This window comes from Oryx dammah, unplaced genomic scaffold, assembly GCF_014754425.2.
Source record: "Oryx dammah isolate SB20612 unplaced genomic scaffold, SCBI_Odam_1.1 HiC_scaffold_25, whole genome shotgun sequence".
NCBI classification, from domain to species: Eukaryota; Metazoa; Chordata; class Mammalia; order Artiodactyla; family Bovidae; genus Oryx; species Oryx dammah.
Genome location: NW_024070209.1, coordinates 105,067,754 through 105,091,613, shown reverse-complemented (window position 1 = coordinate 105,091,613; position 23,860 = coordinate 105,067,754). Strand labels below are relative to the sequence as shown.

The window sequence follows — 23,860 nt, the reverse complement described above, 5'->3', positions numbered from 1 at the left end:
TCGGGGGCAAGGAGAGCCAGCCTGGTGGGGACTCTCCCAAGCCTCTTCCCCTCCCCTCTGTCCTTTCTCTCATTCTCTGGGGACAAGACAGGGGAAAGGCTTGTTCTTTTCCTGAGGGAGGCGGGCTGCTGGCTGGCCCCCGACCATCGGGACCTGTGGGAAAGCCTGTCCTGGGCCTCCCATAGCACCCAGTACCCTTGAGAGGCTATGCTGGAGCAGGGGCCGCCTCCGCCTGCCCCCAGCTCCTAGAGCCCTGCGAGGCCTGGCACAGCCTGCTTTTCACTTTTTCCATTTCTGACACACTGACCCTTTTCTGCTCAGACCAGGGAGGGGGTCCCACAGGGTGGGGTGAGCAGATGAGGAAGGGTCCAGACGGGTTGCATCAGACTGGTTCCACAGGCACATCTGCGGACACTGGGCCCGAGAATCTGTGCTGTGTGCCGGGGCGGGGTGGGGGAGGCTGTACCGCAGGCTTCAGCCGCTTTCAGGGCCGAGCTCGTGTCTCCACCTTGCGCAGTGCTGAGCTGCTGGCGTGTTTGCGTGGAGCAACTTGAAGTGTAGGTGCCTCCGGGGCTGGCGGCTGCCGCGGACCAGAGGCACAGAGGGGGCTCGTGCCCTGTGGCTGGTGATGAGTGACAGGACATTCCCCGCGAGTCTGGGCCCGGGGCCGGTTGCCGGAGCCGCGCGGTGAAGGCAGCGTGGTGGCCTGCCCACTGCTGGCCCAGGCTCGGGGGCTCTGCCAGCTCCGTCAGCGTCTGTGTTTCGTCAGGACACGAGCATCCTCTTCGTGGTCTCGGGGCTGCTGCACGTGTACCAGCGGAAGATTGACAGCGAGGAGGACACGTTCCTGTTCATGGCACGGCCTGGTGAGATGGTGGGCCAGCTGGCGGTGCTCACGGGCGAGCCCCTCATCTTCACCATCAGGGCCAACCGGGACTGCAGCTTCCTGTCCATCTCCAAGGCGCACTTCTACGAGTGAGTGCCCCGCTGGCCACGGCTCCGTGTGACTGCCTCGTGGCCCTCGAGCGTGTCTGTAGTGCGCGCGCACGCCTCCGCGTGGGCCCAGGGCCTGCTTGTGATGGTGTCTGTGCATGTGCCTTTGTGTGTGTACTTATGTGTCTGCGTGTGTCCGTGTGAGCGTCCCTGTGTGTGGACTCACAATGGTGCCTTGGCTGATGTCGCGAGGGACCCTGTGCACTAGTCGCTTCCCTCTGGATGTGAGGCTGGTGTCAGCTGCTGTTCTGACATCCCCTGGGGTCCTCGGGGGCTCCCACATGCCACCCGAAGCAGAACTTTACGTTTCCCTGACCTGTCTCAGAGACGGGTGACCTCATCTGCCCGTTGCTTGGCGGAGTCCCGAGCCCCGCAGGCCCGCATGCTCTGTGGCCCAGTGCAGCCAGGAGCTGAGCACGCCCCTGGCCCTGCCCTCCAGAGGCCTCCACACCATAGCGGGCACCTGTGTGGCTCCACACCCCCAGCCTGGTTCATGGTGGCATCAGGAGACAGTGGCTGACGTTTCTGCCGGACCCAGTGGCTTTCCGGGCTCCAAGCCTCCACAATCTCTGCCACTGACCCCTCAGCCACACCCTCCCCGTGCACCCTCACTGCTCTAGTCTTCTGGCACATCCTGGGGGGCTGGGGTTTTGACCCACTGCGAGCACTGGGCCCTTACACGTGGCATGTGCCCCCAGGACACTGTGGGCGGTGACTACTGTGGAGGGCTCCGACAGCCTTCCCAGGGTCGCTGGCCACTGGGCGTACCCAGGGGGCTGGGGAGCAGGTAGCTGACCAGGGTCTGCGCTCTGGCCTCACCCTTGGCTCAGTGGGCATTGTGATAAGTGGAGACTGGGGGCACCCGAGGCCTGGAGTGAAGGGGTGGAGGCCGGCGGGGCTGGGACAGGAAGTGACTCCAGGATGCCCGGCAGCATCATGCGGAGGCAGCCGGCCGTGGTCCTGAGCGTGGCGCACACCGTGGTGAGGCGGGTGTCCTCCTTCGTGCGGCAGATCGACTTCGCCCTGGACTGGATGGAGGTGGAGGCCGGCCGCGCCATATACAGGTGAGGCCCGCCTTCCGGCTGCGCCGTGTACAGGCGAGGCCCGCCTTCCCGGCGCACCACGAACGGGCGAGGCCCGCCTTCCCGGCGGGCGGGCGCGGAGGAGGGCCGCCCTGCTCTGCCTCGCGGCTGCCCCCTGACCTCCGCGCCCACGCTGCCCTCAGGCGCGCCCCCTCTCCACCGGCACAGTCTTCCACAGGGCCCCGCGGAGCCGCGTGGAGACAGCGTCCATGAACGTGTTTGTGTGCTCCGTGCGGGCTCAGATGGGCAGCCTCGGGCCCGTGTCCTAGTGGCTGACACGCTTGCTGGGTCAGACCCGGCTTCAGTTCAGTTCAGTCGCTTGGTGGTGTCCGACTCTTTGCGACCCTGTGAATCATAGCACGCCAGGCCTCCCTGTCCATCACCAACTCCCGGAGTTCACTCAGACTCATGTCCATCGAGTCGGTGATGCCATCCAGCCATCTCATCCTCTGTCCTCCCCTTCTGCCCCCAATCCCTCCCAGCATCAGGGTCTTTCCCAATGAGTCAACTCAGACCCGGCTTAGAGCTACCAGTTTTGATGGTTTTAAAAATGAAAACTAAGATCATTATTTAAAGTCGTTCATTTAAAAATCACAATAAACCCTTTACATGTTAGTATACATATTTTTAAATGGAAAATAACGATTTTCCAAAACAAAAAAATGTAGTGAGAAGAATAGGTTCCTTTTTCTGTTTTGCTAAGTTTCCTTGGTGGCTCAGACGGTAAAAGCGTCTGCCTGCAATGCGGGAGACCCGGGTTCTATTCCTGGGTCAGGAAGATCCCCTGGAGAAGGAAATGGCAACCCACTCCAGCACTCCTGCCTGGAAGATCCCATGACAGGCTACAGTCATCGGGTCCCAAACCGAGCGACTTCACGTTTCTGTTTCGCTGCCTCTGGTGGCCAAGGGCTTCCAGCCAGGCGCCCCGCCCGCCCCCACAGCCTCTGTCCCGCAGGCAGGGGGACAAGTCCGACTGCACCTACATCGTGCTCAGCGGCCGCCTGCGCGCTGTGATCCAGAAGGACGACGGCAAGAAGCGCCTGGCGGGCGAGTACGGCCGTGGAGACCTCGTGGGCGTGGTAGGGCCGCCCCGCCCTCCTCTCCTCTCCCCTCCCCACCCCCCCTCCCCCGCCCCCCGCCCCGCCCCGCCCCTCCCCGCCCCCACCCCATCCCCCTCCCTCCCTTCCCCTCCCCTCCCCTCTCCTCCTCCACGCCGCGCTCCTCCTCCCCCTGCATCCCGCGCCCATTCCCTCACACCCTTTCTCTTCGCCCCTCGGGCGCCCACCTGGGCAGAGGCTCAGGCAGGAGAATAGCCCAGGAGTTGCTTCCCACAGGCCGCCGTCCAGGAGAGCAGGCCTCGGGTGGGTTCGGCAGCCACCTTTCGGACGGTGGTCCCTCTGAGACCCCGAGGCCCTCGCGGGGAGGATGAGACCCTGGGCTCTCTGGGCTGCTGGTGGCAGGCTCACAGCTCTCGCTGATGGTTCCTTCCCCAGCACAGGGTGCTGGGTGAGCCCCGTTTCCTCCTGCCCTGGAGAGGCCCTGGGACCCTGCTCTGGGGTCAGCCTGTGGCCATAGCAGCAGCTCCCGTCCCCAGGTAGAGACGCTCACCCGCCAGGCCAGGGCGACCACAGTGCATGCTGTTCGGGACTCAGAGCTGGCCAAGCTTCCTGAAGGAGCCCTGAACTCCATCAAGCGCCAGTACCCGCAGGTGAGGGCTGTGAAGCTGTGAACTCACAATGCCAAAACCCGGTCAAGACCAACACCAAGACTGCTCCCATCAGCCTGCCCCCGCTTCCCCAGACAGCCGTCCCCGCCGGCTTCAGGGCAGGACTGCAGTGCCTGGCAGTCAGCCGGGAGGCAGAATGAGGGCAGCCTGCCCTGCTTCTGGTTTTCTGATGTCACTTCCCTGCTTCTGAGTCATGAGAGTGCAGACAGGGAAGCGGAGAGCCTGCACCTTAGCGCTTTGGAGGAAGAGGCAGGGCTGCTACTGGAGAGTCACAGGAGTGGCCTCTCTGAAGGCTCAGGCTTGATCCATTCCCATGAGCCCATGTATGAACAAATGAAGCAGCCCCCAGGTGATTTATGAAGTTACCGTGACTTTAATACCAAAACTTGATAAAAACAACACAGAAAACGGACCGTTTCTTCTACTACCATAGTTATAGCAGGTCAACTATTAATGCAATGAAACGTGGTGGGGTAAGCTGACGACAGCTTCTCTTTTCAAAACTAATTCTGCACTGCATGCAAGAGCCACTAAAGCAGATTCCCGTACAGAACCTCCTCTCCAAAAAAACTTTCAGCTGACGTCATCCTCATGCAGAAGCGCTTAGAAGTAAATTATATATACTTTGACATTTCAACTTTATTTACTTGAGTCTGCAACTCAAAAAAATTAGAATTAATATAACCAAAATAGCATTATTATATGTAAAACGTAATTCTTCGTGGATATCAGGTACTACCAGCCCATGTCTGGCCAGAGCCGGCACCCAGCACCACCCAATGACCCTTGGCTCTGGGGAGGTCCCTTGTGGTCTGCCTTTGGGGGTTGTGGCTTCCCCATTTGTCCTATTTCCTACCTGAGGAAGACAGGGGCAGCCAGCCCGGGCAAGGTTGCAGGCCACGTGCCTGCCCACCCGCCTGTGACCAGACCGTGGCTGTGTCACCATCTGCTGCCCGGAGCAGTTTACAGCTGAGGCAGTTTTCAAACCGTGGGTCTAAGGTGCTTGGCTTTGTGGTTTACAGTGTGTGGTTGAAGCCTCTGTTCTTTCTCTGCCCCCAGGTTGTGACTCGACTGATTCGCCTCTTGGGTGAGAAGATCTTGGGCAGCCTCCAGCAGGGAGCTGCGGCAGGTGCGTGCCCAGGCCTGGCACCTGGGAGCCCCGGCCTCCCCGCCTGGAGCCCCTGCCTACCTTGAAACTCCCCCTCACGCAGTGTTAGTTAGAACTTTTGTTTTCAGCTGTCAGACAGGGTGTTTGAAACTATTCCCTCATCCTGGTGTTCCAGGCTTCCTCCTGGTGTCCTCTCCTTTCTGTGTAAAGAGTTCCTTTAATAATAGTTCTTAAATTCTCTGAATTTTCCTACATCAAAGGATGTCTTTAAATTGCCTTCGTTCTGAAGAATACAGGTTGCTGGACGTGCTATTCCGTCTTAACAGCCCTTTTATTTCAGCACTCGGAACATTCGCCACTTCCCTCTGGCCTCCGTTAGGTCCAAAGAGAAACCCAGACTTCAACTTGCTCTCGAGTAGGCATGCGTTGCTTCTGTCTGACTGTGTTCAAGCTTTCCCCTCATCTTCAGTGTTTAGAAATTTGATTCTGGAATGTTTGGGCATGAATTCCTTTGAGTTTATCTTGTTTGGGGGTTTGCTCATCTTGAATCTGCAGGTTTATTTTATATACATATGTACGTATGTTATTGCCACGTTTGGGAAGGTCTCAGCCTTTATTTCTTCAAATACTCTCTCAGCCCTGTATTCTTTCTTTTCTGGAAACTCAGAGATGCAGATGTTAGGCCTCCTGTTATCATCCCCAAAGTCTCTGGGACGTCGCTTGTGTTTTAACTGTTTTTCTCCTCTGATGCTCAGACCAAGTGGCTTCTTTCGATCTGCCTTCAAGGTCTTTGGCTCTCTCTGTCTTCTTGGCTCTGCCCCTAACCCCACCCAGAGAGGCTTCTGTTTCAGCTATTTCATTTCTACCTTTGCTTCCAGACTACCCATGACGGCTGCTTCGGGCTAGCTGTGAGCCACTGCTTTAATACCTTGTCAAGGACCTCCAGAGTCTGTGCCCTCTTGCCATTTGTGTCTTCTCCTGTTCAAGTGGCGATCTTCCTGGCTTTTGGTATGCCTGGTCATTTTGGATTGTAGCCCATATTTCGGGTATTATGATGATCTGGTTCCCGTTTAAATCTCTTACTTTTGCAGACTATTCAGAGCACGTCCTGGCCCTCTTCCCGCTGTGTCTGAGTGCTAACCTAGTTCCCCAGGCCTCTGCCTCGCTGCACTGCTCTGCTGCACTTGTGTGCTCCCCCGAGCCAGTGTGAAGGCTGCCGGGTGCACCGCCGCCTTCTGTTCTCAGAGCCTCTGCTGTGTGCTTCTGGCCAGTCTCCCACGTGGGTTCCCTGGGGGTGAGCCCAGGACTTCGCCCAGGGTTTAGAGGGCTCTGTTCTCCATGTCCCCGTCTCTGGACAGGCTGCTGCTTCTGCTTCCCAGTGCTGGTCTTGGAGAGTTGGGGCTCCACCCTCTGTGTCTAGAGCCCAGGCAGGGTTTGCTTAGGGCAGAGGGCCGTGGAAAGTCTTCTGGGAGGCAGCACCACTGGGGAGGGGGAGGAAGGTCTCAGGTGGCGGTAGCTGGGTCAGGGCGTGACACTGCCACTCTACCTCTAGTGGGGTGGTCCTCCCACGAGCTGAGGTCCCGGGCCAGTTTGCCCTCCTCTCAGCGCTCCTCTGGGCCTCCTGAAAGCTGCGTCCAGGGGCTTCTTGGAGCTGGTGGCCGCGGGTAGCTGGGATGTGCTGGCTCCATCTCCTTGGCCAGAACCAGAGCATCTCGCAGCTTTTCTTAAAAGCTAAACGAAAGCTATCAGGAGCTGGTGATAAACTCCCCCTCTGGGCCTATTGCAGATGGAAGGTTCTGATGTCACAGGTCACTGGGAAAGAGAGAGAGGAAGGGACTCCCCACAGAGAAGCTTCAGGAAAGCCAGGGACTGTCCCATATTAGCTCTTGGGAGCCCTGTCTCTGCCTCCTGAGCCCCCATGCTGGCTTCTGGGTCATGCCTTGTGGGGGACCCACCTGCCTGCCTAGGGCCAAGACCAGCAGTCAGAAATGGACAGAACTGGGCCTTCCTGCATGGCCATGCCCTGCCTGATGAGGTCTGTGTGGGAGCTGGGCTACGGGCAGGGGAGCCAGGAGGAGAGCCCTCAGCATGTCCAGGCCCCAGAAGGCTGGAGCCTGGCTGGGATGTGGCCGGCAGGAAGGGGGAGGCTGCCCCCTCAGCCACCTCCAGGAAAGCAGGAGGTGCCACCAACCAAGAAGGGACTTGGTGATTGGAAATAAGCTTCAGCCAGGGATGCACTGCTGGAGGGCAGTGGCCTCGTGGACATGCGTGCCTGCAGGCCCATCGCTGCTGCTGTGGGGCCTCCTGGCCTCACGACTAGGGAATGGGGAGCCTGCGGTCCTGAGGACCCAGCCCTGACCTCCGGCGGGCGGTTCTGTGCCTCACCCCTGGGTCTGGAAGCCTGTGCAGATGAGGCAGTAGAAGAGGGTCATGATGTGAAACTCAGGCCGTCACTGTCTCTGGAGGAGGTGGTGGAAGAACTCCAGGAGAGGGTGCGGCCAGAGCACGGGTCCTCCCCTGGCCCACCCTCCACCCCTTTGCATTTTCTCTGGGCCCCACGGTCTTCTCTGAGTCTGTTCCTGTGTCCCCTTCGGGGGGCCAGTCCTGATGTGTATGAGATGCAAGGGCGCCATGGTGCGGTTCGCTTTCGGCAGGAAGGCCAGGGCTCTAGCTGTGGAGACCAGGGCAGACCTGGGTGCCCGATTCCCCAGCCAGGCTGCTGGGGCCACGCCATCACCTGGAAACAGGGACACTAGACCGTCCCGGCGGCAGCCAGCGCCTCAGGCTAGCGCACACCCCTGTGCTCTGCAGGTCACCAGTTTGGGTTCCATACTGTGGGCAGCAAGTGGGACTCGGGGCACCCTGCCAGCAACCTTTCCACGGTGGCCGTCATGCCAGTGTCGGAGGACGTGCCCCTCACCGCCTTCACCCTGGAGCTCAAGCACGCCCTCAGCGCTGTCGGTAAGCCCTGCCCGAGGCTACCTGAGGTGCCCTGGGCCCCCTCCTCTTCCTGCCTCTCGATCCTTCCAGGTTCTCCCGAAAGAGTGCTCAGCGTTGCCCGCAAGGCTGATAACCCTGGGTGGGGCTGGGGGGTGTGGCACTGGGGAGGGGACCATCACAGTGAGACGGCGCCTCCGGACAGTCTTGATGGGGAGGCCCGACGCCGCAGGAGCTGGCCCGAGTCGCACTGAACTCCTCCCAGCTGACCCCACAGGGGCCCCTGAGCCCCGCCGAAGCCCGCCTTGGGGTGGGTGCCTACCGCTGCCCTGCCGCTTGGAGAGCACGCTGCAGTGGCCGGGGGTGGCTGACAAGGCGGGGCACCCTCAGGGTCCGGCAGCTGGCGTCTTGCTTCCAGGCTCCTGACAGCTGGGGAGTCTGGGGCTCAAGAACAAGAAACTGAAATTCTGGAGAATTCTTAGGAATTCTCCAAATCATAAAGCATTCCATATTCTTAACACTTTACTCGTGTTTCTATATAACTGTGAGTGATCTTAGTAATAGACAACAAGACAATTTTCTGAGACAGGGCTATTTTAATGGCTTCAAGGGGTAATGGAAGGCGTTGAATAAATGCCAAACAAAAATGATTTACAAAATTGAGCTATTATAAATATTCAATATTTAAAAGTAATTCTCCAAGTGAAAATTTAAATCACAGAAAGCATTAATTTCCATTAGTCTTGGTCTCTGTTTCATCACAAATGTTCCGGATCTGGAAACCTCTATTCGTTTTCAGTGAGGTCGGTCAGACTGTCCAGGGTGCATCAAAAGACCTGCAGTTGTACAGGGCAGATGTGCTGATTCATAATAATAGCTTGTTCCCTTTGAAAAAAACCTTTTATTTTGAAATAATTATAGACTCATAGCAGGTTATAAAAAGAGTGAAGAGGGAGCCGTGTGCCAGCCCCCAGCCCGGTCATGTGACCGCAGCACAGCAGCCAGACCAGGAAGCCGGTGTCCGTGCAGTGCACGCGCGCGACTGCGTGTGTGTCCCCGTGAACTCCTGTTTCTGCGGGAAACGGGGGTCTTAACGGTCTCTACTGAGTTGTTGGTGGCGCTGGGTGCCAGTGACGTCCCATGATGTGAGGAGGAAGCAGCCTCCTGCCTCGTTCCTGGTCTTGGGGAAAAGCTTTCAGTCTTTTGTCTTTGAGTAGGGTGTTAGCTGTCAGTCTCTCACGGATGGCCTCTTAATATGTTAGGAAGGTTTCTTTCTATTCATATTTTGCTGAGAGTTTATATCATAAAAGATGTTAACTTTCATCAGTGCTTTTCCTGCATCAGTTGAGATAATCATGTTTCCCCCCTTTATTCTGTTAGTGGGTTTATTTCACTGCTTGATACTCAGGAACCGAGTCATCCTTGCACTCCCGGAGTGAATCCCACTTGGTCTGGTGTGTGACCCTTCTCTACCCGCTGAGTTTGGTCAGCTCGGCTCTCGTGGAGGGTTTGCGCTGTCGGGGTAGCTCGTCTGTAGTTTCTTGGGGTGTCTCGGTCCCCCCGTGACTTTGGTAAGGGAGTACTCGTGCTAGCGCCATGGAATGAGTCAGGAAGTGTTCCCTCGGAGTCAATATTTTGGAAGACTTTGAGGAGGACTGTAATTAATTTTTCTTTTAATGTTTGGTAGAGGATTTTCCCTGGTGGTCCAGTGGTTAAGAATCGGCCTGCCAATGCGGGGGTGACAGGTTCCTCCCTGGTCTGGGAAGACTGCACGTGCTACAAGGCAGCTCAGCCTATGCGCCACAACTCCCGAGCCCAAGCTCGGACCTCAGCGCTGCAGCTCCTCCAGGCTGCGCCCCGTAGAGCCCAAGCTGCACGACAAGGGAAGCCTGTGCCCCACAGCCAGAGAGTGGGCCCTGCTCGCCGCAGCTGGAGAAGGCCTGTGCCCAGGAGCACAGCCCCCACGGGGCTCTGGGCCTGTGTTTAGCTTGAGATTCTTCTGGTTACTTAAGGTACAAAGCCAGCTGTTGATCGGAGATCTTTCTTCTTGCCCAGAGGAGGCACCTGTAGCTGTGAGCCTCTCTCCCAGCAGGGCTTCCGCGGCGTCCTGTGCGCTCGGGAATGCTGCGCCTTTGTTTTCTCTTGTTTCAAGATATCTGCTCATTTCTTGGTGATTTCTTTGACTCTTTGGTTGTTTAAGCATTTAATTTCCATGTATTTGGGAATTTTCCGTTTTTATACCATTATGATCAGAAAAGATACTTTATGTAGATCCCATCTTTACCTGCCTCCTGAGGAACTTGTCTCCAGGTCAAGAAGCAACAGCTAGAAGAGCTGGATGTGGAACAGCTGACTGGTGCAAACCTGGGAAGGAGTGCGTCAAGGCTGTGTATTCTCACCCTGCTTATTTAACTTGCATGCAGAGTACATCATGCTAAATGCCGAGCTGGATGAACCACAAGCTGAAATCAAGATTGCCAGGAGAAATATCAACAAACTCAGATATGCAGATGATACAACTCTGATAGCAGAAAGTGAACAGGAACTAAAGAGCCTCTTGATGAGAGTGAAAGAGGAGAGTGAAAAAGCTGGCTTAAAAGTCGGCCTTCAGAAAACGAAGATCACGGCATCCGGTCCCATCACTTCATGGCAAACAAATGGGGAAAAACTGGAAACAGTGACAGACTGTAATTTCTTGGCTCCAAAATCACTGCAGATGGCAACTGCAGCCATGAATTTGAAAGACGCTTGCTCCTTGGAAGAAAAGTTATGACAAACATAGACAGCATATTAAAAAGCAGAGACATCACTTTTCTGACAAAGATTCGTCTAGTCAGAGCTATGGTTTTTCCAGTTGTCATGTATGGATGTGAGAGTTGGACCATAAAGAAGGCTGAACGCCCAAGAATTGATGCTTTCAAATTGCGATGCTGGAGAAGAGCCTTGAGAGTCCCCTGGACGCAAGGAGATCAAACCAGTCAACCCTAAAGGAAGTGAACCCTGAATATTCGTTGGAAGGACTGACGTTGAAGCTCTAATAATTTGGCCACCTGATGGGAAGAACCAACTCACTGGAAAAGACCCTGATGCTGGGAAAGATTGAAGGCAGGAAGAGAAGGGGCCGACAGAGAATGAGATGGTTGAATGGAATCACTGACTCAATGGGCATGAGTTTGCGCAAACTCCAGGAGATAGTGAAAGATGGGGCAGCTTGCCTGACATGCTGCAGTCTGTGGAGTTGCAAGGAACTGGACCCAACTTAGCGACTGGACAACCACCACAGAAGGCCTGTGGCCCAGCAAACAGCCTCTTCTGGAGGAAAGGGAGCATGTGTGGTGTGTTGTGCTGCTGGCATTTGCGACTGTGAGGCAGCGTCCCATGTAGCTTGAATCTGCATTTCCCAGCAGCTGAAAAGTCTGTCTTGCGGCCACTGGGATCCCCTTCTGAGTGCCTGTCAAGTTGCCCACTGTTTTGTGGGGCTGTTATCTTTTCCTTGTCAATGGGCAGTCTGGATACAGTTGCTTTTTTCGGATGAAAATGCAGATATCTTTCCCCCTGTGACTTGCTTTTTTATTCTTTTACTGATGTCTTTTGACAAATGCTTCCTAGGTGGCACCAGTGGGAAGGAATCCACCTGCAGTTCAGGAGACACAGATTCCAGCCCTGGGTCTGGAAGATGCCCCGGAGGAGGAGACGGCAGCCCGCTCCAGGGTCCTGGCCCCAGGACGCCCGTGGACTGGCGGGCTGTAGTCCACGGGGTTGCCAAGAGTTGGGCATGACAGCACGCATCTAGTTCACTGACTTTGACAAATGCAAGTTGTTAATTCCAATGTGGACCAGTTTATTTATCATTTTTTTCTTATATTGTTACTGAATTTTGCATTTTATTGAAGAAATTTCATCCTATCCCCAAGTCATGAAGAGGTTCTTTTAAAAACATTATGGTATTACCTGTCAAGTTTACGATCCACTGGGAATGGTTTTGATTATGAAATGGATAGAGTCAGGATGCATTTTTCTGTAGGCGCCTCAGCTGACCCAGAGCCCTCACTCAGAACCACTGGGCCCTGCCCTGAGGGTTCCTTTGCTGAAAGGTGATCACATCTGTGAAGGGTGTTTGTAGAGAGAGGGTCTGGGCCGCTGGCCGTGTCTCCCAGCTTCAGGGTGTCAGCCACTTCCTCTGGCTTCCGCAGTTTGGAGGGGAGGCTGGGTCACAGGCAGGCTGACAGGGGCCCTCCAGGCCTGAGCGGCCCCCACAGAGCCGGCTCGGAGCACCTGGGAGTCCCCCTGTATCCACGCACTACCCGGGTCCTGTCCATGGCCTGGGCCTTAGGCAGACTCCTCCCAGGGACAGGCTGGTCACCACATTCCTAACTGGCCAGGGCTGTAGCCAGCGCCTGGCGAGCCCAGAGCAAGCACTCCTAGGGGCTCCGCACTTTCCCAGGGGCCTCCTCAGAACCCTCGAGTCCAGGCAGAGGCCTAGAGCAGATGTGCCCCGAGGGCCAGAGGGAGCAGCCCCATCCTCGGGGCCTCAGGCAGGGCTCCTCGGTGTTCCCGCAGCAGACACAGCCTGCCTGTCCCGTCTCGTCCTAGACTTCCAAGGGGTGAACGGGACTAGTCACTGCAGTGCCCAGGAGTGCCCGCCCTCGCCGGCTGAGAGCCCCTCCAGCCCCGAGAGGGCTCCCTCTCTGTCAGGCCCTTGTGGGTGCCCGACCCCCAAGGCAGGAGTGCGGCCTCAGTGGGACCAGCACCCTCTGTCCCGACCCCCAGAGGAGTTGCTCCCCCACTTCCACAGGCTTCTGCCCTGGAGTCAGAGCTGCTCCCCTGCAGGTCAGACCGGGGGCCACCTCACAGCCACCGCCCTGTGGCTCAGTTCGCTTGCTCCGTGGTGTCCGACTCTTTGCGACCCTGTGGACTGCAGCACTCCAGGCCTCCCTGTCCATCACCAGCTCCCAGAGCTTGCTCAAACTCATGTCCATCGAGTCGGTGATGCCATCCAGCCATCTCATCCTCTGTCCTTCCCTTCTCCCGCCTTCAGTCTTGCCCAGCATCAGGGTCTTTTCCAGTGAGTCAGTTCTTCGCATCAGGTGCCGAAGGACTGGAGTTTCAGCTTCAGCATCCGTCCCGCCAGTGAATGGTCAGGACTCATTTCCTTTAGGACTGACTGGTTGCATCTCCTTGCTGTCTAAGGGACTCAAGAGACTTCTCTAGCACCACAGTTAAAAAGCATCAGTTCTTCGACACTCAGCTTTCTTTATGGTCCAACTCTCACATCCATACATGACTACTGGAAGAACCATAGCTTTGACTAGACAAATCTTTGTCAGAAAAGTGATGTATCTGCTTTTTATGGTCATAACTGTTCTTCCAAGGAGCAAGTGTCTTTCAATTTCATGGCAGCGGTTACCATCTCCAGTGATTTTGGAGCTCAAGAAAATAAAATCTGTCACTGATTCCATTGTTTCACCATCTGTTTGCCATGGAGTGATGGAACCAGATGCCATGATCTTAGTTTTTCGAATATTGACTTTCAAGCCAGCTTTTTCACTCTCCTCTTTCACTTTCATCAAGAGGCTCTCTAGTTCTTCGTTTTCTGCCATAAGGGTGGTGTCATCTACATATCTGAGGTTATTGATATTTCTCCCAACAATCTTGAGTCCAGCTTGTGCTTCATCCAGCCCAGTGTTTCTCATGATGTACTTTGCATGTGAGTTAAATAAGTAAAGTGACAATATACAGCCTTGATGTACTCCTTCCCCAATTTGGAACCAGTCCATTGTTCCATGTCTGGTTCTAACTATTGCTTCTTGACCTGCATGCAGATTTCTCAGGAGCCAGGTAAGGTGGTCTGGTATTCCCATCTCTTTAAGAATGTTCCACATTTTGTAGTGATCCACACAGTCAAAGGCTTTGGCATAGTCAATAAAGCAGAAGTAGATGTTTTTCTGGAATTCTCTTGCTTTTTCTACATTCCAACGGATGATGGCAATTTGATCTCTGGTTCCTCTGCCTTTTCTAAATCCAGCTTGAACATCTGGAAGTTCTCAGTTCATGTACCAGCTTGGAGAATTTTGAGCATTGCTTTGCTAGTGTGTGAGATGAGTACAGTTGTGCGGTAGTTTGAGCAGTCTTTGGCCTTGCATTTCTTTGGGATTGCAATGAAAACTGACCCTTTCCAGTCCTGGGGCCACTACTGAGTTTTCCAAATTTACTGGCATATTGAGTGCAACACTTTCACAGCATCACCTTTTAGGACTTGAAATAGCTCAGCTGGAATTCGATCACCTCTACTAGCTTTGTTTGTAGTGATGTTTCCTAAAGCCCACTTGAATTCGCACTCTAGGTTGTCTGGCTCTAGGCGAGTATTCCACCCTGTAGAACACGACCTTATTTTGTATGCTGTCAAGAAAGCAGACACTTCCAGCTGAACACAGGCAGTGGCTTGTCTCTCCCCTCCTGATTGTAAGCCCTCGGGGCAGTCCAGCTGCCGCTGCAGGGGGGCTGGGCGCCTCACATCCTCACCCTCGGGGCAGTCCAGCAGCCTTCCCGACCCTGAGGGCCACTGTCTCTCAGCTTTTGTCCCCACCCCGGCAGCCCTCCTGGTTGAGCAGACGTGTCTGTGCGGACAGCAGCTCCCTTCTCCAACAGATCTTCCTGACCCAGGAATCGAACCGGGGTCTCCTTCATTGCATGCAGATTCTCTACCAGCTGAGCTATCAGGGAAGGCCAACGGGAAGGTGGAAGTCACTCAGCTGTGCCCAGCTCTTTGCGGCTCCAGGGACTAGGCAGCCTGCGGGCTTGGCCAGGATGCCGCGTGCCCAGCCTCGCCCTTCTCCAGCGGATCTCCCCACCCCAGGGGTCGAACCCCGGTCTCCCGCAGTGCAGGCGGGTTATTTGCCGTCTGAGCCGCCCTGGAGATGGAAGGACAAGCTGACCCCGGAGACCGCATGTGAGAGCATGCGCTGCCTCCTGGTGACCGCACCTGCTCGAGTCCAGCCCGCCGCTGCCTTGGGTTGGGGAGGTTGTCTGATTTCGCATTTTACAAGCTTGGGCTTCCCCTGCCCCCAGCACACACACAGTTCCAGAGCTGCAGAAATTCAAGCCCAGTGTGCACCGAGGAGGAGACTGAGGCTCAGAGAGGCTGCCCGCCCCTGCACCTGGCGCAGCCCTTCCCTTGGCACACTGCAGAAGGGCCACCTGCCCAGAGGGTCTCCTCAAGGCCACAGGCACTTCCTTGAGAGCTGTGAGAGGTTCGCTGCTTTCCTGAAAAGCAGATTCCAGGAGGAGGAAGGGCCTCTCCTGTCCTCCAAGGTGGGCTGCGGGCAGGTTTCTACATCTGGTGGTTGTTTTTAGGCCCTGCCCTGCTGCTGACCAGTGACAGCATAAAACAGCGCCTTGGCTCCGCTGCTCTGGACAGGTACGAGGCCTCCGCGTGGGAACAGCCTGGCTGAGCCCGGCCTCCTGCTCTCAGGGGGCCCTGCCCAGCCATGAAACCCACCAGGATGTCTGTGCCTTCCAGTATCCACGAGTACCGGCTGTCCAGCTGGCTGGGGCAGCAGGAGGACATCCACCGAATCGTGCTCTACCAGGCGGACAGCACGCTCACGCCCTGGACCCAGCGCTGCATCCGGCAAGCGGACTGCATCCTCGTCGTGGGCCTGGGCGAGCAGGAGCCCAGAGTCGGCGAGGTGAGCTGGGGTCGGGAGCGCGGCAGTGGGCGGGGCTTCGGCGGTGGGGCTGGGTAGTGGGCGTGGTCTCTCGGCAGCAGGCTGGGCAGGTCCTGGCTAGCGTGGCCCTCTCTTTTCTCAGACCCGGGTTGTCTTTTTTTCTTTGAATGAAGTATTTCAAGAACTCAGGAAGGGATGAATAGTAAAAGCAAACACCCAGACATTTGCTCTGCACATTTTGAAAACATTTTGCTGTGTTTACCTCTGGTGGTGGTTTAGCAGGAGTAGGCAGACAGCTGTGGTTTTTCCAGTATCATGTATGGATGCGAGAACTGGACTGTAAAGACAGCTGAACGCCAAAGAACTGTTGCCTTTGAACTGTGGTGTTGGAGAAGACTCTTGAGAGTGGACTGCAAGGAGATCCAACCAGTCCGTCCTAAAGGAGATCAGTCCTGACCATTCATGGGTGGGACTGATGCTGAAGCTGAAACTCCAGTCCTTTGGCCACCGGATGCGAAGAACTGGCTCATTGGAAAAGACCCTGAGGCTGGGAAAGACTGAAGGCGGAAGGAGAAGGGAAGGACAGAGGATGAGATGGCTGGATGGGATCACCGACTGATGGACATGAGTCTGAGTGAGCTCCGGGAATTGCTGATGGACAGGGAGGCCTGGCATGCTGCAGTCCATAGGGTCACAAAGAGTTGGACACGACTGAGCTGATGGACAGGGAGGCCTGGCGTGCTGCAGTTCACGGGGTCACAAGGAGTTAGACCCGACTGAGCGCCTGAGCTGGACTGAGACAGAGGCCGTGAGGCAGCCAGCAGCACCCCCGGCAGCCTCCTGTAAGCCAGGCCGCGTCTCACTCTGTGTGTGCACGGTGCTGCTTTTATCTGGATAGGGTTCTGCTTCATGCCGTCTTTGCTGGCTTGTTGTTCAGCCACTAAGGGTTTTGTTCAATCACTAAATTGAATCAGACCCTTGGCAGTCCCGCGGACTGCAGCATGCCAGGCTTCCCTGTCCTTCAGTGTCTCCTGGAATTTGCTCAGATTCATGTCCGTTGAGTTGGTGATGCCGTCCAACCATCTCACCATCTGCCACCTCCTTCTCCTTTCGCCGTCAATCTTCCCCAGCATCAGAGTCTTTTCCAGTGAGTCGGCTCTTCCCATCAGGTGGCCAAAGTATTGGAGCTTCAACTTCAGCAACAGTCCTTCCAGTGAATATTTAGGGTTGATTTTCTCTATGATTGATTAGTTTGATCTCTGTGCAGTTCAAAGGACTCTCAAGAGTCTTCTCCAGCACCACAATTTGAAAGCATCAGTTATTCGGCGCTCAGCCTTCTTTATGGTCTAGCTCTCACATCTCTATGTGACCACTGGGAAAACCATAGCTTTGACTGGATGGACTTTTGTTGCAAAGTGACCTCCCTGCTTTTTAATACCTTGCCTCGGTTTGCCATAGCTTTCTTTCCAAGGAGCAAGTGTGCTTTAGTTTCATGGCTGCAGTCACTGTCTGCAGTGATTTTGGAGCCTAAGGAAATAAAATCTGTCGCTGCTTCTAGTTTTTCCCTTTCTGTTTGCCATGAAATGATGGGACTGGATGCCATGATCTTAGGTTTTTTGAATGTTGAGTTTCAAGCCAACTTTTTCACTCTCCTCTTTCACCCTCATCAAGAGGCCCTTTGGCTCCTCTTCACTTGCTGCCATTAGAGTGGTATCATCTGCATATCTGGGGGTTGGTGTTACTCCTGGAAATCTTGATTCCAGCTTGTGGTTCATCCAGTGCAGCGTTTTGCGTGATGAACTCTGCATATGGGCTTCCCGGCTGGCTCAGGGGGAAAGAACCCGCCTGCAGTGCAGGAGCTACGGGTTCGATTCCTGGGTCAGGAAGGTCCCCTGGAGGAGGGCATTGCAACCCACTCCACTATTCCTGCCTGGAGAATCCCATGGACAGAGGAGCCTGGTGGGCTGCAGTCCTTGGGGTCACAAATAATCGTGCACGACTAAAGGGACTTAGTAAGCGCGCACGCACGCTGCATGTAAGCTGAATAAGCAGGGTGACAGTGCACAGCCTTGTTGTATTCCTTTCCCAATTTGGAACCAGTCAGTTGTTCCATGTAAGGTTCTACCTGTTGTTTTCTGACCTGCATACTGGTTTCTCAGGATGCAAGTAAGGTGGTCTAGTATTCCCATATCTTTAAGAATTTTCCACAGCTTATTGTGATCCACACCATTAAAGGCTTCAGTGTAGTCAATGAAGCAGAAGTAGACGGTTCTTTGGAATTTCCTTGCTTTTTCTATGATGCAGCGGGTGTTGGCAATTTGATCTCTAGTTCCTCTGCCTTTTCTAAGTCCAGCTTATACATCTGGAAGTTCTCAGTTCACACGCTGCTGAAGCCTGTCCCATCTTGAAATCCCCTTTTTTCCTCAGTGCTCACAATTCTGAGTTTTATCCATATTGTTTTACTCGGCTTATGGCTGTTTAGTTTCTATTTGTGAATGCCCCACCATCTGTCTGTTCTGTCAGCAGACTGTGAAAGTTCTTTACTACACGCGTGTGCAAGGGTGTCTTCAGGGCGCCACCTAGAAAAGCTGCTGAGCCAGAGGCTGTGTCTTCAGGTTCACAGAGCTGCCAGACCCCACTGCAGTCAGGCAAGGCCTGGGGCCCCGTGCTCATCGCCCTGCACCCGGAGTCCCACCGTCTCCAGCTTGCCGGGCGTCAGGTGGAGTCATCACCTCTTTGCTTTGTGTCCGTCCTCTGTTCTCACCTCATGTTCCGCCCCGTCCTGGGTCAGCTACAAACTCGTCAGCTCTGCTGCGGGTTCCAGTTCTGTCAGGAGCGGCGCCGCTTTGCGGAAGAAGGTTGCAGCGTGTGTTCACAAGGCCATGTTAGAGAAGCAGAGGGCGGTGCCCTCCCTGCCTGCAGGCCCCCAGAGTGCGGCGGGCACGCAGCTGCAACCCCCTGGGCCCGGCTTCACAGAGGAAGGGCCCAGCTTCACAGAGGAAGGGCCCAGCACACTACAGCCAGGCCGGTGCCGCAACCCATATAGGCTGATGAGCGAGGTGGTGTCCAGCCTGGGGCCGCCGTAGGCCGGGGCTCTGCTGGGCTGGCTGACTCGCAGCTCCACTCTCCCTCAGCTGGAGCGGATGCTGGAGACTTCGGCCGTGCGCGCCCAGAAGCAGCTGGTACTGCTGCACCGGCAGGATGGGCCCGCGCCGGCCCGCACCGTGGACTGGCTCAACATGCGGGGCTGGTGCTCCGGCCACCTGCACCTCTGCTGCCCTCGCCGAGTCTTCTCCAGGAGGAGCCTGCCCAAGCTGGTGAGCTGGGGCCCCGGGGCCTGCCTCCTGCCCTCCCTCCACCTCTGACCCCAGCCCGCAGCACTGATGGGGCTCTCAGTTCTGCTTGAGCCTGACTGTTGTGTGGAGGCACCGCTGATGGAGGAGCCCCCACTTGGTGCCAGAGCTGAGCCCAGGGGCCTCAGGTTGGCCCTCCCTCCTCCTTTGGACAAAAAAAGCCGCAAATCCTGAGGCACCTCTTCCTTGGGGTCCTCACCCTGGAGACTGGGTACGGGCCACGGTGGGAGCAAGGGCCCCGCAGCACGGTGGACACAAACTGACCATGGTGTCGACGCCCAGACATCCAGGCCCCGCACACCCTCTGCGTGGGGTGGCAGGTGTCGGTGAGGCCCAGGGCCGTGGGGCCCTCCCAGGCGAGCCCAGGCACTGAGGTGCTGATGGCTCAGCTCAGAACCACCGGCGTGTCCTGGAGACAGCTTTGGGTCAGGAGTTGGGGAGAGCAGCGGGTCAGGTTGGCTCTCTCTGCTGGCCTCTCTTATAGGTGGAACTGTACGAGCGGGTCTGCCAGAGGCGCCCGGACCGGCACTCGGACTTCTCCCGCCTGGCGAGAGTGCTGACCGGCAATGCCATCGCCTTGGTCCTTGGGGGAGGGGGAGCAAGGTGAGTCCCTCTGCTTCCCATGCCCTTCCCTGGATGTGGGTGTGTGGATGTGTGGGTGTGTGTAGGAGCATGGGCTAGAGTGTGTGTACGTGGCTGTGTGTATTGGCATGTATGTGTGTGTGCATGGGTGTGGCTGTGTGTGCATGGCTGTGTGTGTGTAGGTGCAAGGGCGTGGGTGTGTCTGCATGGCTGTGTGTGTGTGTGTGCAAGGGCACGGGTGTGTGTGCATGGGTGTGGGTGTGTCTGTGTGTAGGTGCAAGGGCGTGGGTGTGTGTTCATGGCTGTGTGTGTGTGTAGGTGCAAGGGCATGGGTGTGTGTGCATGGCTTTGTGCATGGGTGTGGGTGTGTCTGCGTGTGTGTAGGTGCAAGGGCGTGGGTGTGTGTGCGTGGCTGTGTGTGTGTGTAGGTGCAAGGGTGTGGGTGTGTGTGCGTGGCTGTGGGTGTGTGTGCATGGGTGTGGGTGTGTGTGTGCATGGGTGTGGGTGTCTCTGCGTGTGTGTAGGTGCAAGGGCGTGGGTGTGTGTTCATGGCTGTGTGTGTAGGTGCAAGGGCATGGGTGTGTGTGCGTGGCTGTATGTGTGTGTGCATGGGTGTGGGTGTGTCTGCGTGTGTGTAGGTGCAAGGGTGTGGGTGTGTGTTCATGGCTGTGTGTGTGTGCATGGCTGTGTGTGTAGGTGCATGGCCGTGGGTGTGTGTGTGCATGGCTGTGTGTGTGTGTGTGCAAGGGCATGGGTGTGTGTGAGTGGCTGTGTATGTGTGTGTGCATGGGTGTGGGTGTGTCTGCGTGTGTGTAGGTGCAAGGGTGTGGGTGTGTGTTCATGGCTGTGTGTGTGTGCATGGCTGTGTGTGTAGGTGCATGGCCGTGGGTGTGTGTGTGCATGGCTGTGTGTGTGTGTGTGCAAGGGCATGGGTGTGTGTGAGTGGCTGTGTGTGTGTGTGTGCATGGGTGTGGGTGTGTGCGTGTGTGTAGGTGCAAGGGCGTGGGTGTGTGTGCGTGGCTGTGTATGTGTAGGTACAAGGGCGTGGGTGTGTGTGCATGGGTGTGGATGTGTGTGTGCATGAGTATGGGTGCGTCTGCGTGTGTGTAGGTGCAAGGGCGTGGCTGTGTCTGCGTGGCTGTGTGTGTGTAGGTGCATGGCCGTGGGTGTGTGTGCATGGGCGTGGGTGTGTGTGTGTGTGCATGGGTGCGCATGTGTGTGTGTGTGCATGGGTGTGTGTGTGTGTGCATGGGGGTGTGTGTGTGTGTGCATGGGCGTGGCTGTGTGCATGGGTGTGTGTGCGTGGCTGTGTGTGTGTGTGTACATGGCCGTGGGTGTGTGTGCGTGGCTGTGTGTGTGTGTGTGTAGGTGCATGGGCATGGGTGTGTGTGCATGGGTGTGGGCATGGGTCCCTGTGTGCTGCCCACACACAGCTGTGACCCTCCACGAAGGCCGCAGAAGAGTATGTCTCTCCTGACGGCCCCCTCTTTCCTCTGGCCTGCAGGTGAGCCTCTCTCCGCTTTACAAAACAGGGATCTGCTCTGCTCACGACCCTCTGAAGCAGCCTTTAGCTCCTTGGGCTGGTGGGTGGGTTCCTTTAAGGATGTTGAGCCCAAACAGCTTGAACCCCAGGTTGTCCTGACACTTGCTGCCCTTCTGACATGTGTTAAAGAGAAATTTACACGCGGGGCAGAAATGGAGCGGCAGGTGTGTAGTGAGGGTGCGACAGGCCCAGGCCGCCGGCTGAAGCAGTGGTGCACGGAGGGGTAGGGCAGCATCTGTACTGGACCCCTGCTCCCCGAGGGCGGGTCGCAGGGCCAGGGTGCCCTGTAGGCTGGAGCTCACGCCCCTGGCCGCGGTGGACATCAGGGCACTCCCTGGGCTGGCCACCTGTCCCTGGGGCCCACTGGAGGGGCCTGGCTTACCACCTCCCTTGGCCAGAGGACACCCCTTCCAGAGTGAGCTGGAGGAGAGAGGGGCCCAGAGGGCGGACGCCCTGCTCAGCTCCTCCACTCGTTGGCTGATCACAGCTGGATGAGGTCTGAGAGAGAATGCAGGTGAGCCTCAGAACTGCTTGTCTAACTGGACTCAACACTCCTCGCTTCCGTAGGACTGGAGATGCTGGGGCTCGAAGCTCTGGCCCGAGACCCTTAGGGAAGGGATGGGCCCTTAGGGAAGGGAAAGTGGGGCGAAGTGGTCTGCTGCTCTTCTGGGGGACCCTGCCCCCGACTCCAGCTTCCTCCCTGGTTTCATCTTCCTTCACAGTGCATGTTGCCGCCTGTTGCCGCCTCGCCCTGAGGGCTGGGCTGGGGTCAGGGCCTCCGGCTGCCGGGAGGGACCCCATATGCTGACACTGGGTGCCATGTTTCTACATGAACGCTGAGCTAGTGGGCCTGGAAGCCAGGCAATTTGCTCAGAGTTGCCAGGTGAAGGGGCACTCGGGTGCTTTCTGTGGGCTGGGGCAGCGAGGCGCCTGGAGCAGCTGGTCTGCCGCAGCATTTTTAGTGAAATTTACTCAAAGTGACGTCTAGTAAGGCCCTGTAGTGTTTCTTATCTCTTCTTGCTATTCTTTGGAACTCTGCATTCAGATGCTTATATCTTTCCTTTTCTCCTTTGCTTTTCACTTCTCTTCTTTTCACAGCTATTTGTAAGGCCTCCCCAGACAGCCATTTTGCTTTTTTGCATTTCTATTCCATGGGGATGGTCTTGATCCCTGTCTCCTATACAATGTCACGAACCTCAGTCCATAGTTCATCAGGCACTCTATCTATCAGATCTAGGCCCTTAAATCTATTTCTCACTTCCACTGTATAATCATAAGGGATTTGATTTAGGTCATACCCAAATGGTCTAGTGGTTTTCCCTACTTTCTTCAATTTCAGTTTGAATTTGGTAATAAGGAGTTCGTGATCTGAGCCAGAGTCAGCTCCTGGTCTTGTTTTTGTTGACTGTATAGAGCTTCTCCATCTTTGGCTGCAGAGAATATAATCAATCTGATTTCGGTGTTGACCATCTGGTGATGTCCAGGTGTAGAGTCTTCTCTTGTGTTGTTGGAAGAGGGTGTTTGCTATGACCAGTGCATTTTCTTGGCAGAACTCTATTAGTCTTTGCCCTGCTTCATTCCGCATTCCAAGGCCAAATTTGCCTGTTACTCCTCTAGAAATTTCCTTGAGAGCAGATGCCAGGAGCGTGCTTAGCAGAGAGTGTGCTGGTTCTGTGCACACTTGCAGGAGAGTCTGGTTGTGGGATTCTGGGTGGAAGTGGTTTCCCTGGGAGTTCTTTCTATTGTCCGTGTAGCTTCTAGGATTGCTGTGAAGTCCAATGTCATTTTGTTCCCAAGGCCTGTTCCCTTTGGGTCTTGCAGGCGAGTCTCTTCATTCTCGTGTTTCTGAAAGAACTTGAAGTGCCTGGGTCTCACAGTTTGAGCTTCTCTGAGAATATTGGTGCCTGCCTGCTGAGGGTTCCGCCCTGCTGGCCTGTGTCTGCCCGGTCCCTGAGCTGTGTGCCTCGTGCTGTCTGTGTGCCCCGGCTGCACCTGTGGCGTCGCTGCCTGGACTCTGGGCTCCACGCTGTGCTGGTCCTCCTCCTGTCAGCGCCGTCTGGGTTGCGTGCTGGGTCCGGTTACTGTGCACAGAATGGCTGTCAGCGTATGCACACGCGTCTTCCGATAACACCTAGGAGCGGACCACCTCTGCCTGGAGTAGCTGAATATATCCAACACCCCAGAGGCTGTGAGAGCCTGGGCTGCCCACGCTTCTGTCACCCTTGGCCTTTTCAGGGCGAGCGTGGCCATACTCCTGGTGCCGCTGGGGCCTGGTCTGCATCCCTACACTCGGGCTCCGGGGCCTCCTTTCCTGGCAGCGTGCCCTCTGCTGTGTTGCTGGAGGGGCTGTGTGTGGTCTGGATACAAGTCTTCTGCCAGATGTGTTCATTACTGATACTGTCTCCAGTCTGTGACTTTTGTTTCCTAGTGGCTTTTTTTTTAATTTATTTTTTAATCTAAATTTATTTATTTTAATTGGAGGTTAATTACTTTACAATATTATATTGGTTTTGCCATACATCAACATGAATCCACCACGGGTATACACATGTTCCCCATCCTGAACCCCCCCCCCCCCCCCCCCCCCCCCCCCGTACCATCCCTCTGGGTCGTCCCAGTGCACCAGCCCCAAGCATCCTGTATCCTGCACCGAACCTGGACTGGCGATTTGTTCCATATATGATATTATACATGTTTCAGTGCCATTCTCCCAAATCGTCCCACCCTCGCCCTCTCCCACAGAGTCCAAAAGACTGTTCTAAGCCTCTGTCTCTCTTTTGCTGTCTCGCATACAGGGTTATCGTTACCATCTTTCTAAATTCCATATATATGTGTTAGTATATCGTGTTGGTGTTTTTCTTTCTGGCTT

The 23,860-nt window shown here is 55.8% G+C and overlaps 1 protein-coding gene across 4 annotated transcripts in view; it reads left to right on the top strand.

Annotated features, from left to right (window-relative positions):
* The window catches only part of PNPLA7 (patatin like phospholipase domain containing 7), a 79,604-nt gene that overhangs the window by 48,046 nt on the left and 7,698 nt on the right, over positions 1-23,860 (top strand). For 3 of the 4 annotated variants that reach the window (XM_040225655.1, XM_040225656.1, XM_040225653.1), the window contains 10 exons: positions 770-975; positions 1,926-2,057; positions 3,031-3,154; positions 3,670-3,783; positions 4,861-4,930; positions 7,721-7,870; positions 15,200-15,263; positions 15,366-15,534; positions 18,648-18,830; positions 19,351-19,469. In XM_040225655.1, coding sequence (XP_040081589.1) covers positions 770-975; positions 1,926-2,057; positions 3,031-3,154; positions 3,670-3,783; positions 4,861-4,930; positions 7,721-7,870; positions 15,200-15,263; positions 15,366-15,534; positions 18,648-18,830; positions 19,351-19,469 — 1,331 coding nt within the window. The remainder of the gene's footprint in view (positions 1-769; positions 976-1,925; positions 2,058-3,030; positions 3,155-3,669; positions 3,784-4,860; positions 4,931-7,720; positions 7,871-15,199; positions 15,264-15,365; positions 15,535-18,647; positions 18,831-19,350; positions 19,470-23,860) is intronic. The other variant, XM_040225657.1, reaches the window with a different exon arrangement.